The sequence below is a fragment of the Scatophagus argus genome, chromosome 22 (assembly GCF_020382885.2).
Source record: "Scatophagus argus isolate fScaArg1 chromosome 22, fScaArg1.pri, whole genome shotgun sequence".
Lineage (NCBI taxonomy): Eukaryota > Metazoa > Chordata > Actinopteri > Scatophagidae > Scatophagus > Scatophagus argus.
Window position 1 is genome coordinate 3,862,962 of NC_058514.1, and position 15,498 is coordinate 3,878,459.

At 41.7% G+C, this 15,498-nt stretch overlaps 1 protein-coding gene across 2 annotated transcripts in view; it reads left to right on the top strand.

Moving 5' to 3' along the window:
* The first annotated feature begins 377 nt into the window (after positions 1 to 377).
* Positions 378 to 15,498, top strand: part of lin7a (lin-7 homolog A (C. elegans)) — a 29,913-nt gene continuing 14,792 nt past the window's right edge. For both annotated transcript variants that reach the window (XM_046379262.1, XM_046379260.1), the window contains exons 1-2: positions 378 to 510; positions 11,776 to 11,894. In XM_046379262.1, the coding sequence (XP_046235218.1) occupies positions 474 to 510; positions 11,776 to 11,894 (156 nt within the window). In that variant the 5' untranslated portion in view covers positions 378 to 473. The remainder of the gene's footprint in view (positions 511 to 11,775; positions 11,895 to 15,498) is intronic.

Consider the following 15,498-nt stretch of genomic DNA (forward strand, 5'->3'; position numbering starts at 1 on the left):
GGTATTCAGTGATGTAGCATCCCTCTAATTCAGCCGTTTGAGGATCCTTCCTGGAGACCCAACCACTCACACAAACCCAAGGCCACCACAGCCATAACATGGATGCTGTGATATTGTATTTGTACCACTAACATATTCAACTCAGAAGCCCACGTGCTTTGTCCACATACTTTTGGCAATGTGGTATACCGGTCACATTCACAGCTTCCAAAAAATATACATCTTATGCAGTATTGTGCTGCTCTTTACCTCTCGATGCCTTTATGTAAAGCTGCTCCTCCATGTGCAATCAAAACCAGGTGACGAGATAATATGGAGATGGACGCAAATGAATCCCCCCCTCCCACCTAACCACTCCCAAACCCCCCTCGTGTCTCTCTCCCTCTCCCTCCCTCTCCATCTCTCTCTCTCTCTGTCTCTCTCTGTGATGCTGCAGCTCCTGTAGTCTCTCCAGTTTCCAGTAAACAGCAGTCATGGCGACAGTGGTCCAACCGCTCTCTCTGGATCGAGGTAAGGAGCTCGGAGCTATGCAATATCTGCTTATCATCAGAGGGTTGGGTTTTTTTCTGTTTTTTTAGCGTTTTGAAAACTTCGACAAGGAACTGGCAACCCGATGTAAGATCCAGGTGTTTGTGCCCTCCTCGAATTCCCCACAGATTGTCTTTACGGGTCGTTATTCCAATGCAATGCGAGCTCTCACGCTGTTCTAAAATAAAAGCGTCCAGCCGCTCTGTTCCGCGCGTGCATTTTGCAGGATGGAGCGCTTGTTTCCTAAATTATTCGTGGGCACAATCATTAATTCGTTATCAATTATTTGACAAATGGACATTCTCACACCGTTTACAGCGCGTGCATTCCCACTGATATTATGTAACAGCCTCGGTAATATTATCCTGTTCCTGCTCCGTTTTTGGTCTCTTATCTGTAAACGAAAAGCTGCCGAGGCGCTTTGGCGTGGACATCTACTTTGTTAGATTGGAGATAACTTTTGTATTTGAATTGGGCAGGTGCAATCCAGGCAGGCTGCTGCCTTCATAGGTAATGCGATCAGGACGCAGTTGTCTTTTTGTACTTGTTGGGAAACACACAATATGCAAGCAAATAAGAGTTAAAGCCGAGCGATGTGTTCTGGTGGTAGAACCCCGCCTGTTCAGCTAATGCACCACAGGTAGTGTTTACTGAGCTGAGGCAGCATGTCATTTATCGACCAGGTGACTTAAACACATATTTGAGCATAACCTGATCTCATACATACGGTTATTATGCCTCCAGGATGAAAAAAATTACACAATGGGTATTTGTTAAAAAAATTGTAAAATTAGAGCTGCTGTACTATAGTTTGTACAACAGGATATTGTACAAATGTTCCAACAAATGCAAAATTATCCTTTGTAATATCAAAGTGTCACACTGTTTGACTTAAAGAGCATATTACCTCATGCAACAAATTTAATTACATTTTATTTATTTATAATAAACATATGCAGGCGCAAACTTATGGACCCCCTGAATATAGTGAATGGGAATGACAGCATTGTGGGGCAGCGCCGCCATCTCTGGAGGACAGCGTAGTAGCTGTCGTTATCTGTCACTGTCACTGCTCATTTGACATCTGTCGATCATTCATCACCATAAATGCAGAATGAGCGAAAGATAAATACCCATGTAAACAGAAGCACTTGACAGAGGCAAACAAGCAAATTATTACAATACTGAAGTTAGTTAATGATAGGTTTAGCTATGCTAACTGAACAGGCATAACACTAGCCTGGAAAAAGAATCCCAGTCTTACATTCAGACCAAATATACAGCCTCTGGAGAAAAGCAATATTGCATGAGCCTTGCATAGGAAATGGATGCTGTCAAATATAGAGTAAGGAGACACCTTAGCTATTTCCTCTCTGCCAAGTAAAGCCAGCATCAGCTCCCCAGTCACTTCAAGCCACAGGAGGTGACTATAAATATACTTTATCTATTGGGAGCAGAAAGTATTATGCAGAAATTACTGGTGTCAATTGTTACATGGAATCCAAGTAATTAGCCACAGCGTATCATCGTCTGGTATAAAGAATTAGATACTCGTCCATGTGCTTCAGCTGCGATTTGTTCTTCACTAAAGTTTAATGTTTGTGGGCAGTCAAGCTTTACTGATGCACAATCTGCCGGGTGCAGAAGTGCTGTGGCGTGCACAGTTAATGAAATCAGATTTTAAGATCGCACTAGACAAACGGATGAACAACACAACCCACACTTTTTCAGCCCACTAGTCCTATAGAATTACATAAAGGCGCTTAGCTGTATCGACAAGCAGGCTTGCAAACACTGATGCTGTCTTCCATCTTGCTAAAATGTCAGCTTTCAGCCGTATCTGATCTTAGTCATTACAGGGGCAGTGACTCAGCCGCGACCTCAGCCTGTTTGACCGGGGGGGCTGATCCATATTCACGTGCTGTGGTGTGAATAGGACCAGTTGGCGGCTGGCAGCTGTGAAGGCACGAGCGGTAGTAATGATAGTTTCACGGAGCAGCCGTCATAGAGAGAAGCAACATTACAGGCTCTCTTTTTTCAGCTGCTGCCACTTTGAAGAAAACACTATAATTGCTAATGAAAAGGTAGAGTTGGCTCGCGTGTTGGGAGCAGGCTTTAGGCTGCTGAGTTGCTGACTGTGTCAAACATGGGCAGGGAGGAAACAGACAGAGATGTTCATTTCCAGAGCTCCCACATGGCTTGCTGGGTCACAGCAGGATGAAAAGATCTTACATCACTGGCCTTCCTGTTATTGTCGGAGGAAATCACTGTGAGAAGCAAGCGCCAGCAGCCTATCAAGAACAATGAACTTGAACCTCCCTGTATGATTTATAAAACCAGTGTGCAATCTCTGAAGAGCTGGCATTTGGCTATAATTAGCCCCCGACGTTACCGCCTTTTTGGCATGAAATAGTGAGAGCAGAGGTCATCGTGGAGTCATCTCAGATGCTGTTGGTCAAAGATTTTATGAAACTTCTAGAGAACGAGTGACACCAATTTTTGGTATGAATGATGGCAATAGACAAATCATTTGTGTGCAATATTTGAAAGGTGTGACAGTAATGAACAGAACAAGTCAAAATCCAGCTGCATAGCTGTGCTTTGAGCTAAACACCAGCATGCAACGTGATCTCAGTGGAAATCCTAACATGTTTATTGGCTATAAGGATCACCTTCATCATCTTGATTTAATGTTAGCATGCTATCAGTTGCTAATTAGCAGTGAATACTCAACCTGTTCTGTAAATGTCATGATGGCGTTATTAGAAAATAGAGGGGATCACCAAAGTAAGTAGGCTTCATTTTTGGAAGAACCAAATTTCATGTTTCAGCTTGAACTAAAGAAAGGGAGGGTGGGGGGTCAATCCTTGAATCACATGCCAGCATGGCTAAAAACTGTGACATATATTAGCAGATGAGGAATATTAAATCTCACAATCTGCACATCCCATAATTAATGAGCTTATTATGATTCAAAAACTATTATTATTGTTGTTGTTGTCATTGGCAATTTAGGATTCGTTTAACAATAGCTGCAGCTCTCCACTGAGCCAGTCCTTGTTTTCCCTCTGAGAGATCACGGCGAGTTCACTGATTTGAGGCCAGGCCTCATCCCCATCACATGCTCTCAGTCACACTGGTGTTTTGAAGGATTAGAGGGCTGCTGACAGGCTGACGTCACTCATAGCTGCTTATATCTTAACCCACGTTCTTTTAATACAGAAATAAAGGTTCTTAGAGTAATTGTCTTGGAGGGGCAGTGTCCATTAATTAGTGAGGACGGAGAAAACAATAAGTGCAATGTTTTCAGTCTCGGCTTTCACCACGGGCTCCTGCAGGAGCCATTAGCCTTCAAGGGGTGATTTATTTGCCATGCTTCGAAGGGATCGTCGCAGTAGGCCAAATTAGAGCTAATTCTCTTGGCAGGGAGACAGGACTTGTTTGATAAAACCCTCTCACCCCATTTTATTCATTCAGAGTGTAATTATTTCAGTTTTTATGGTTGGAATTAGCAGCATGGTGGCCAAGGGCACCGAGGACACCCGGGTCAAAGTGGCGCTGGCAGATGGCAAAGCCTTTTCAGGACGTTTGAGTGGAACATGCATGGTATCCTGATGGCATGTCTCAGGGTACACAGGTAGGAGAGGAGTCAGAGAAAGGTCATTTGAGCCTTTTTTGCCATCTGCAGTGACGGAAGGTGTCATTTCAATCGATAATCAAAAGCAGACTTTCAAATGAAAATCTTCAGGTTCCAGAGATTTAATCGCGTCCACATGCTTTAATGAGCTGAGCCTCTGATGTGGATGTGTTTATTTACATCGATGCAGTTTTGTCCAAATGACACATCTAAGTACTGAAAATAAATTACGCTTAGGTCTATTATAAATTGACTAATAATACCAGAAAACTGGAGCGCTGCCCAGTGAGGACACATCTATTCCCACAGCAATGTTGTGGAGCCTTGTCGAGCGTTGAAGCCTTCATTTCATGTCACTGTGGTTGTGTTCAGCTCTGTGCATTTTCTCTAATCAGCAAATGATGAGGGTGACCTTTTTTAGTCACAGCACCACGTTAGAGGAGCTCAGGGAAATGAGTTTCCAGAGTACAGTGCCAAACAGACAATCATGGCTCATCATCGTCATCATGGTTGTTAAAGCAAGTAGTATCGAGTCAGGAATGTTTTGTTTACTATTGCTATTATTGTTCCAGCCTATCTTTGATTTTTATTTCCTTTTCATTTTTGCCCTTGCTACATTCATACGTTATGGAAAATCTGCAACATGATGTGGATGTTTGGTCAATTTTTCTCAATTTTTTTTTTTTTTTTTACAGGAAAAAATTGCAGTGCCAGACAACAAAAGAGCTCAATAAATGCAAGATTTTCTGATTTAGTGCAGGCCTTCTTTCGAGGGGTTTGTGTGTTCTAATTTTGTTTTAGTCTACTGGAACACACATGTTGCTTAATCTTTCCTTCTTACTACTTTTCGTGTGCTCTTGTCTCCGTGTGGTGAAAACTTTTAGTCATCTTTTAATAGAGGTTGCTGAGGCCCATTAACGCCAAAAGTTTTGCACCCCCCCCAATCGGCGCCGTAATGCTGCTTGAAATTGATGTCATGGGGTCATATTTTCAACAGGGGAAGTCAAGTATACTTTGTGTTCGGCATTCAAGGGATTAAAGTCTGAGGAACATTGTTGCTAGGCAACAACGACAAAAATGGACGTTGATTAATGATGCATTTGAACATCAGTAGACGACTGAAAAGTAGGAAATTTGTGTACATCATTACTTGTAACTCCAGAACCGTGAAAAATTTTTCAATTACTTCCCAATCGACTTGTAAGTAATAAAAACAATCTCACGTTCAGAAACCAGATGGAAGACGGCCTCGGGACCTTTACAAAATCATTCGGGATCGTGCAGTTTGATGCAAAAAAGGAAAAGGAACATTACGGACAATAACTGTATTTTAATTCAGTCTGAAACATGAGAACCAAATGATCGCAGCAGTGAAATCTGTTTAGGGATTTCTATGCTGCATTTAACATTGGCTTTTGGAGGTTCGATACAGAATATATATTCTACTGGCATCAATACACAATGGAAACTTTGTTCCAAGAAAGTGATAGTAAAGTCTTGACAGTCACGTAATTAAAAAACTTGGATTAAACTTAACTAATTTAATCATTAAGTATCACTAATGAGAAAGCCCCATCCTAAGTATAGCAGAGGGAAATTAACTACTGACAGGAGCTCTGCTGGTGAGGTTACTCTGCTTAATATGGCAGCGCTGCATTGCACCGTGACTGTATCTTGATTTAGCGTGCACATGAGTTATTTTGACTGGCCTGACTCCTCAAGACTTTAATCACAACTGATGATTGTCCTTTGCACATTACGATACCTTGGTGGGTTTATTAAAGCATTTTCTGCCAGGTAATGAGAGAGAAATGTACTTTTGTCTTGTGTCAGTTCTTTAAATAAAACTCCTCATTTAGATACAGCAGCATCAGATCCCTTTTCTCCTCCTTTGGAGAAGAATCTGTCAAACCACAGAGTGAGAATGACCTAATTGCATACGGCCTGTCTGCTACCCAGGCAGATATGCTAAATTTGGCAGACTTGCAGCTGTCATGTTGGAGTTTGAGCGTATAGTTTCCACCGAGGTGGACACAAAAACTTGTACAGATGTGGCACACATCTGGACCTACTGAATCCCTTGGAGCATAAAGCTGCGTGTCTCTGGGTTGAGACTGAGTCAACACAATACAACAAAGTGCCTGAGGGTAGAACCTGATTTCGCTCCACTGCATTTTCATCCAAACAGTGAAGATAACTGAGAATCTATCAGTGGCAGAAGTGTTCAGATATTTTACTCAGGTACAAACGGGCGGGGTAAAAGCAAGTGTCGATGGTCAAAAGCAGGGGTCGGGAACAGGCGGGCAGGCTGGACAAAAAGGGGAAGGCAGGCAGGCGGAAAGACCAAACAGGCAGACAAGGAGCAAAGAACAAGACAGGAAGGCAAGAGCAAGAAGGCTGGAATACTGAATATCAAACTCTGGAAGGACATGAGAATTAGTAGCTGGCTGGTAAATGACAGAAGTTAACGGTGCATAATCAATATTTTTATATGGATGAAATGATTACATGTATGCAAAAGGTAAGCGGACAAAGTGAGCAATTAGCTGGTGAACGTAACATAATGCAAAATATAACCTTCAACAACACATTTAATTTGCTTTTGTAAAGCTTGCAACACACAACAATGACACGATTGCTCTGAAACTTGATAAAGGATTACACTAAAATATCACCAACTCCTGCCTTCATTCTGTATTTTCCAAAAAGTACAAAAGTAGTAGCAGAGAAAAGGTTACCCACAATAAAAGCAGTCATTATGCAGAACCTGTCAGTGCTGAATTGGGATTATGTGACACTGAATTTGAGGTGGACCAACAGAAGTTTCTCTGTAAAGTACTGTGAATACTGTGCTTGTACTGCCAACTGATGCATGGTTTAAGATACTTTTTATTTATTTTTTAATTTATATTGTAAAAGTGTCCAGACCAGGTAATGTTAATGTACAACAGAGATGGAAAGTCATGGGTGGGATCACATTTTCTGTATTCCCTCCAGCTAAGCTTATTCATAGACTGTGCATATAACAAGCTCACCATGTGGGCACTGAGCACACACTTGGTGCTATCTTCAGCTCTGCTTCGTTCGTCCTGTCAGCCTCTGTTGTCAGCTGAAGATATAACATGAGATGAGCTTGGTCTTTCACCGTTGTCACCGTCGGTGCCGTCGGAGTCCAAGGGGTCACGCCAGACACCCCCACCCCCATCACTGCTAGATTATTAGGTAACACATTATGTCACTTCTCTGCTCACAGATTCGGGAATTATTTCCTGTTAATGTGACGTAACTGTGATTCCCTGCAGTCATCTCAGCTGCTTTGTCATGGAACAGAATCACCCTTCGCTGCCCAACCCCCCCAGGTCTTTACGGCCCTCTGATGCAATGTCCTACTTTTACATCATGCACTCTGAGTGGTGTGTACTGAGGTGCACTCATGGGACATTTCAGTTGAAGCCAAACAAGATGTATTTCTATCACTATATTATGTGATAGAAATAATCCAGCATGTGCAGAACAGTAATAAAAATGACAGAAAAGCCGAAAATCTTCACAGATGTATTTTCTGTGTGAGATTAGATATGAAAGCAGTAAAGGGACAATGTGCCAACACAGTGGCGGCAGACATTTCATTTCCTCTGAGCTTCTCAGTGTGAACCAGAGAACTTTATGATTACGAATCATTACCACTCATTATGTGTGGACACCTGCAATTACACTGTCTCGTAATCACACTTTTTTCTGTGTCGATGTGCTTTTACAGTGAGACAAAACTGCGGAGGGACATGACTTATAATGGCAGGAGAAAGCTTACGTTATTACAGTAGCTGTCAAAGTCTCTTACATTGGGGCATTTAATTGAATTAAAACTGTGCGGCTCATCTGTTTGATGCAAAGATTACATCAGGAAATGGGCAGGCATCACTTCTGATCAGCGAGATGAAAGCACCACCAAAAAATGTCTGCAATATTAATCTTTGAAGTTACAAACGCCCATAAAGTCCTTGATGTGGATAAAGAAAATGGTGCTAATGAGCATGTGAAAAAAACAAAATCCTTCCCGGACGGCCCTTGACCTCTATTTAATGAGAAAGAAATGCACATAAACCTCCTAGACAGATGCCCTTGCTGCTTGGAAGAGTACGAGCTCATTAGAAGCTATTCAGAATCAGTGTTTTTTTTGATTTTCAGGCAGAGAGGAAAACTGACCCATTCACTTTGATAGAAGATATTAATATGGGGTATGTAATAGAATATCAGCTCTTTAAAATCCAATATGGTGGATGAAAACAGTTAAGGTGGCTGTAAATTTGCAGCTCTCCTCAGTTCTACAGGGCTTCGAAGGGGGTTTCAAACTTCCAGCTCATTGTTTAGCTGTCCAGTCTGTAAATTTACTGTTTTGGTTCACCGTCACTGCTCACATAGAGGCCAGCCAGCACCAAACAGCAGGCAGACACAGCTAAAAGACCAACTGGTGAACATGGTAGAGCATTTAGATTGTAGTGAAAGAGTCAGAGATTTCCCCTTTTCATGGTTTTAATGCCTGTCATTGAAAGCAAGTTCATCCAAATTACCAAAAAACATGATCCACACTGGCTTTGTTTGACCGGATTTCATGGTATCTTTCTCTGATTTCTTCCTCTAACGGAGCTTCGTTCGTGCTGCTCACAGCTCTGCAAACAAGTTGAACAGCAGCAGAAATTCTGCCACAGTCTTCAATGTGACCAGTTTTCACTTCAGCTGCTCTCTGCTGAAGAAACAGTCCCTGTAACAACTGTTGACAGCAATGTCTGTGAGTCATCCGCAGTAAGTGGGACACAGTTTCAGGACGGAGACACTACATTTTTTAAATCTCAATTTTCAGTGATCGGCATGGCGAACATCTGGCTTCCATTTGTTGGAGTTGGGGGGGATTTTTTTTTGTGCAGTTTGGGGGAACCAACCCTGAAAACACTATGACCTGCCAACACAGGTCAGTATAGAACCTGCATTATGCTCACCTGCTGTATGTTCTTGCTTTGTAAAGCGAGGCTCCAACTAATCCTCAGACAAGGCAGAAGAGTTAAAAGTGAAGTTCAATTGATCACCGAGGCACATACCCGTGATCATCTTTACACGAGGCTCAGAGCAGAGCTGTCTGACTAATAGCTGATTAGCATTATCCTGACGACTCGCCCCATTGCCAGCTTTCATCTGCCAGCACAACTCTCACTGGCCTAGTTCTCGCGAGCCGTAACTGGTCTCAGTGGTAAGTGAGCCCGCAGTTTCAAGCAGATCAATATAATCCTCAGCGCTTTATTGCAGAGCGCTCGAAATAGAAACAGGCATTGGATTTCTGAGAGACGTGTTCATTGTCTCCAGATGTAGTATTAAGATAAAATGCAATAAAAGACAACATCGTAGTGTTTCATGTTTCTTTTTTTACAACCTTATACAGTATTCAGACAGCCGGAGCTCAAGATTACTTCTTTTCTAGACTCCCACAGGTGTACAGAGTAAAAGCTCCTGCCGCCTGCCGTCTGCTTTATATCGCCATAGTTTCAGTGTTTCACTATCAGTGTGTGTCTGTCACTGTGAACTGTGAAAAGAGACACCAGCTCGGTCCTGTTGTGAGATGACAGTGTAGAAAAATTGATCAGTCAGTTTGTGTTTACTTCCTGCTTGTCATGATGACAGTTGATTTTCTGGTCGTACAGAAAATCCAAGGTCACGCCTTCAGATGACTTGTTTTGTATGACCAGCGGTACAAAAACATGTTCAATTCTCACTGATTTAGAACAGAGGAAGGCAGGATATTTGAGAAGCTCGAAATTTGTCAAACGATTGAAACAATTAATTATATAATCAGACTGGTATCAGCACGACTTGCAATGCTTGATTGCAGTAGAGGAAAACATGTAGAATCTCATTATTTATCCCATTTTTCCTGCATACAAATGATGCACAGGCGTGTGTGGCCGATGCATAACACATGTACAGTAACCCAGAGGATGTTTATGTGCTCGTTCTATATTGATCAGTCCCTGCAGGGCAGCCAGGCATGACTGGAGCTTTGGAAGGCCTTAAAAGAACAATACTGTTGTTTCTTGTTGGGAGTGACATGAATCTAAACCAGCAGCTTAGCTGTCAGTCAAATAAAGTGTGGGGGTTCTGTTTGCTGGTGGAAACTAATGTTCACGAAAATAAGAACTATTCAGAGAAATAACTTTGACACCGCTTGAAGCTATTCTAATCAATATTTTTACATCAACAATGGATTAGATGACTTTGGGGAGCATTTTAGCATCTATCAGCTCAGTGTTTTTCTCTTTTGACCCACTACTTTATCCTTTTGTTTCAGTCTCACTGCTCTCGTTGTTGCTTTCACAACAGGCAGGTGTCTTTAGCAACACAGCAGATATAAGTTAGTGAACAGCTGGTGAACATAGTGGGGCATTTAGCCGCTGAAGCCACATATTTCCCTCAGGAGTTGGTGGAGACCACAACAGGATGTGGGAGGAGATTAAATATTGGACTTACATTTGTCATGTGGACAGAAAAGCAGCTCCAAATGAATGCTAATGTTGCTCTGCACGCCACTGGTTCAGTATCAGTATCAGTATGGTAATAATACTGCATGTCAGACTGTGTTTGCACATTGTTGCACTGCCACCAAGTGGCCAAAAAAATCTCAAAAAAATGAATGCATATTTAAAAAACTACAACATGTAATTGTCAGATGTAGCACTGAAACTGTTGTTGTTTTTTTCCTGTTTTATGCTACTGTAGATGTAATATTTTGGAGTCTTTGAAGTAACAAGCGATGTGAAGAAATCTCTGTGTGTCTGTAAACTTGGGATTGGCCTTTTCGCCATTTTCTGACATTTTAAAGACTAAATGATCATTAAAATCAATCAAAAAATAGCTGATGAAGAAAATCATCATTAGTTGCGGCGTTTATCAGAAGATACATGCAACAAGAAGACCAAATTCTCTTTAGTAAAACTAGAAACTAGAAAACTCGAAGTATCACCTCTCTTTGTGTGATCACAGGTTTTTGGACAAGCAGCCTGAATAAAACATGTTATTGACCCAACTGTCCAAGTCCAGTGATTGACTACCAAATCACTTCCCTCACCTTCCATTATGTATCTCTATTTGGCCTGCTAGTTTCAGAGGGCGAGAAATTAATCAGCCAAGCTGGCAGACTCATTCAGCTCAGGCTAATTATGTGAGGAGGGCTCAGCAGACCTCAGAGTCACAGCCTCTAACTTAAGGCTTATGGTTTAGTGTAAATGCTTTGTAATGCCTGGAGGTGCCTTCTCCTACCAGGAACTGTTACCTTTGAACAAATGAGTGCCTGACTTATTCCCTCTGTCCTTTATTCTTATGCACAGAGCTAAGCCAATGCAAGCGACACATGAACAGGGCTGCTGTTCTATCTTTCTTGCCCCAGCTGGCCTTGACTTAGTCTATTTCCATTATCCCACCCATTGATTTGCTCCAGCTCCTTTCGTGTAGCCGTGCTGTTAATGTAATTGAATGGGGCGTTTTTTTCTTCTCCCTCTGTCCCCCTTGGCATGAGTACCCACAGACACCCATACTCACACCCATTCGCTCCCTCCTTCTGCCAGATGTTGCCAGGGCTATCGAGCTGCTGGAGAAGCTGCAGGAGTCCGGTGACGTCCCCGGTCACAAGCTCCAGTCTCTGAAGAAGGTCCTTCAGAGTGAGTTCTGCACAGCCATCAGAGAGGTGAGTCACCGTCGAGGAAGGGAAGCGCTGGTCCGTGAAGACCAGCATGACTCATGTCTTTTCATTCCTTCTCCTCTGTGAGCCTCTTTATTTATTTTTATTTATTTTCGTGACCTTTCTCATGCCTGTAGCCTTTGCTGTTGTGTTTTTGCAATGCTTTCTCAATCAATCACTGGGCTCAGTTTGGAATGTTTTTTACCTTAGAGCTGCAGTTGATGAAATTGCTGCTCTTTTACCTGTTTGGTTATATTTGCTGTGTTGTCCATCTCCAGACATTATGTTTTTTTCCCCAAACAAACTAAGAAAGTTTTGTTGAGTTTGTTGAGTTTTGTTTCTGTGAAGAAATTATGTGAAATGGAAGTGAAATACTGAGCAGGTTGTTGTCTAGTAAGATTTGCGCATCATAGAACAGTGGACTATTGGCCTTTGCGGAGGTGTGTGCTCTCCAAGTTCACAAGTAGTTTGACATTCATTAACCCACACAGGTTCCCTGTGCTAAGGTTGAAAATCCATTACAGCACATAACTACTCCAATTAACAAACCCTATTTTCCATTGCTGGGTTACTGAGAACGGATCTATTCCCATTCAGCAGAAGGACTAAGTCAAGGCAAGGACAAGTAGAAATATCACCTTTATTAATGGACCACTTCAGAGATTTTTAAAGATATCTATTAGACTTCTTCTTTATTCAAATTTCTTCAAGGCTAACAACAGATGTACTGTACTATTTTTTAAGTCACATTCGTGTGATGAATTGTAGGAACTGTCTTTCACCACGTGTTAAATTACTTACGCCAAGATATTGTTGATGACCATAACATTGAATGCCACGGACAACATGTCAACGTGATAATCGATATGCCAGCTAAATAATGAGATGACATTGGCATACCTATTCTTTCTGACATCTGTCTTCTCCCTTATTACCAGACTGCTGCACAGGATAACTGAAGCATAAAAATTGTAGCATTTAGTATTGACTTTACCTCTACAGCTGGCTCCTATTGCAGTGTTCAAAGCTGATGTTGTAGTTTTTTGTTGATCTGGCTATAATGTAGGTAAAATATAACAGTCCCTGTTTGTGTTGTAGTGCCAAAATGTCCTCCCAGGTTGCTACTGATGCTTGAAAAACAATAAGCTGGTAATAAAAAGGAATATGTAGGAGTGTACCTCAATGTCATTGTTGTTCTACATCAATCAAAACTGACTGCAGAATCAGGAAAACAAAACTCAGAAGCCCAGCGAGTTACTGACTGCATGAAAAAATTCACACAGAAAATTTACATGATCAGGGGACCAGAAAACATTACAAGCATTTCATAAAGTTGAAGCCTTGATAAGCTCGTTAGGATGAATTCTAATTAAGCAAATCACTGTTGGAAATTGGACTTAATCACATTTATATGGATGGAATAAAGTGTGATTCATAAACGGGAGTCCTTGTTTTTCCTCCTCTTGTTAAAATGCTTTCAGCCACCCACTGATCCATCATCTTAACACCATTCCTCATGAGGACAGGGGACAAAGCAAACACGCGTATTCACTCTACATGACACAGGCTGATAACGGCAGATCTTCAGTGTCCTGTCTGTTGTGGTACACTGAAGCATTACCCAGTGACATGCAGGCTACATGTTAAACAAACAGGGGTTTGTGGAGCAGAGAAACAGATGACAGAAGCCACAATGGCGTCTCCACTGCCAATTAATTGTGAACAGATTGAACATGTAAATTGTCCTGGAATGAAAGCAGACAATTAGCAGACTTGATCAGTATGTCAGGGAGAAGCTCATCTTTATTATTGAGGGAATTGTATTGTAAATTAAAGGGATATTAAATAAGATTTTACTGCTTCAAAGCACAAAATAACCACAGACTTGCTCACTGAGTTTTGAAATATTGAAACTTTGTCAGTGACTCAAGGAGGCTTCCCGTAAAAGTTCTTATAACCATATGTTTGCAACTTAAATACATATAAGGGGTAAACAAAATCACTTCATGAACTTACTTGCTAACTGAATCACATTTCACAATTTTAAAAACTGCTACAGAGTGAAGTCAGATTAGCTTGAATGCTAGTTAGCATTTGTCTGACAGAAACGTCAGGAAGTTTAGAATAGCCTACAGGTGAGGTTTTAGCCATGCTAGCGGCACGACTTTAAAGATGGCGGCGTTGGTCTGATTGGTCATCACTTTGGTCAACTATTAGGTTGATTTAGATTACATTTTGTATCAGTTTTCATTGAGTCTTTGTCACCATAATGAAGAACTGATATAACTTTTGTATGCTAACACAGTAAATTAAGATGTGTAACATTTAGCTCACAGAGCTGTTAGCATGGCTATAGGCTGTGGAGATTGTGGAAACAATATGAGTAACCCTGTCTCAGCTCTGCAGTTTGCCAAACACGTTTGGGATTGAACTTACTTTTGCCTTTATGTTTAGCTGCAAAGTTTTCCCATCAGGTTGTGTGACTTTACAGTGAAAGCTGGATTTGACACTTGACACCGTAGACTAGTCATCACAGGTTTAGGTGACCGAAACACTTATAGGTGATGGTTAGAAAGATCATTTGATTAATAATTGAAAAGGTTGAGGTGCTAATGTTAACCCTTTTAATATTTAACCAAGAGCACAGTGCTTCTATAATCTTACACAAGTGCTTCTAGTTGCCTAAATATAATGTAATCAGTGTTATATTGCATTTCCTACAAAATGCACTTGCTGATGCAAATATGTTTGTATAAACATAATTTTTAGCCGACAACAGAGCTATGAACAGGACAAATCAGTTCCAAAAACTACTAACATGCAGCAGTTATTGGCTGGTGTTAATAAACACATCATTATGCGGCTATGGAGAGCGATAGATTATTGTTGAGTCTCATTCCCCAGCCGCCAGCGTCTCTTCATAATAATGAAAGGATCACCAACGCTGAAAAATAACACCAATTAGGAGAAACAGCTTCTGACAGGAGATTACACCAAAACCGAGGACATCATGTAAACTGGCAGAGAGGAAGAAAGCACCACTCTTCACTTTTCACTGGGTCCAGTTCTGCTCTGGCCTGGTCGAGGAAGCCTGGCACATCCTGACACCAACTGCATGTCTGGCAACCAGCTGGCTGATCTCAGTGCCAGTCACTGGAGTACAATGACAACGAGCCTCAAAAACCTCTTTAAAGGGCTTCGACAGCAGCGGTTGCTCTTTGCCAAGAGGCAAAGATGCAGACCACTTCACCCACAAAGAGCAGGCTAAACACAGTCCCCAGGGACCCCATCAGAGATGCTGTGGGATTAGTGGGCTGCAGCAGAGAGGCTGACTATGGTTTACAGTCGATTATAGGTTTGTGAGAGCCAATCGTACAACAGCTTCTCTGTGTGGTGCTGAGCCAGCTGGAGGACAGGTTCTAAGTGCTGGCTATTGCATACTGTAGATTATTATTGTTATTAAGCAGAGCATTAAAGGAGCTGTTGTGTTGGAACATCAGAGTCCTCAACAGCTGTTTCCTCTGATGCACTGTTTGTATCAGAAACAATTAGAAAGAGACAAGCCCACAGAGGATGGGAATCTCGGCAGCAAAGCAGCAGCAGGCCGGAT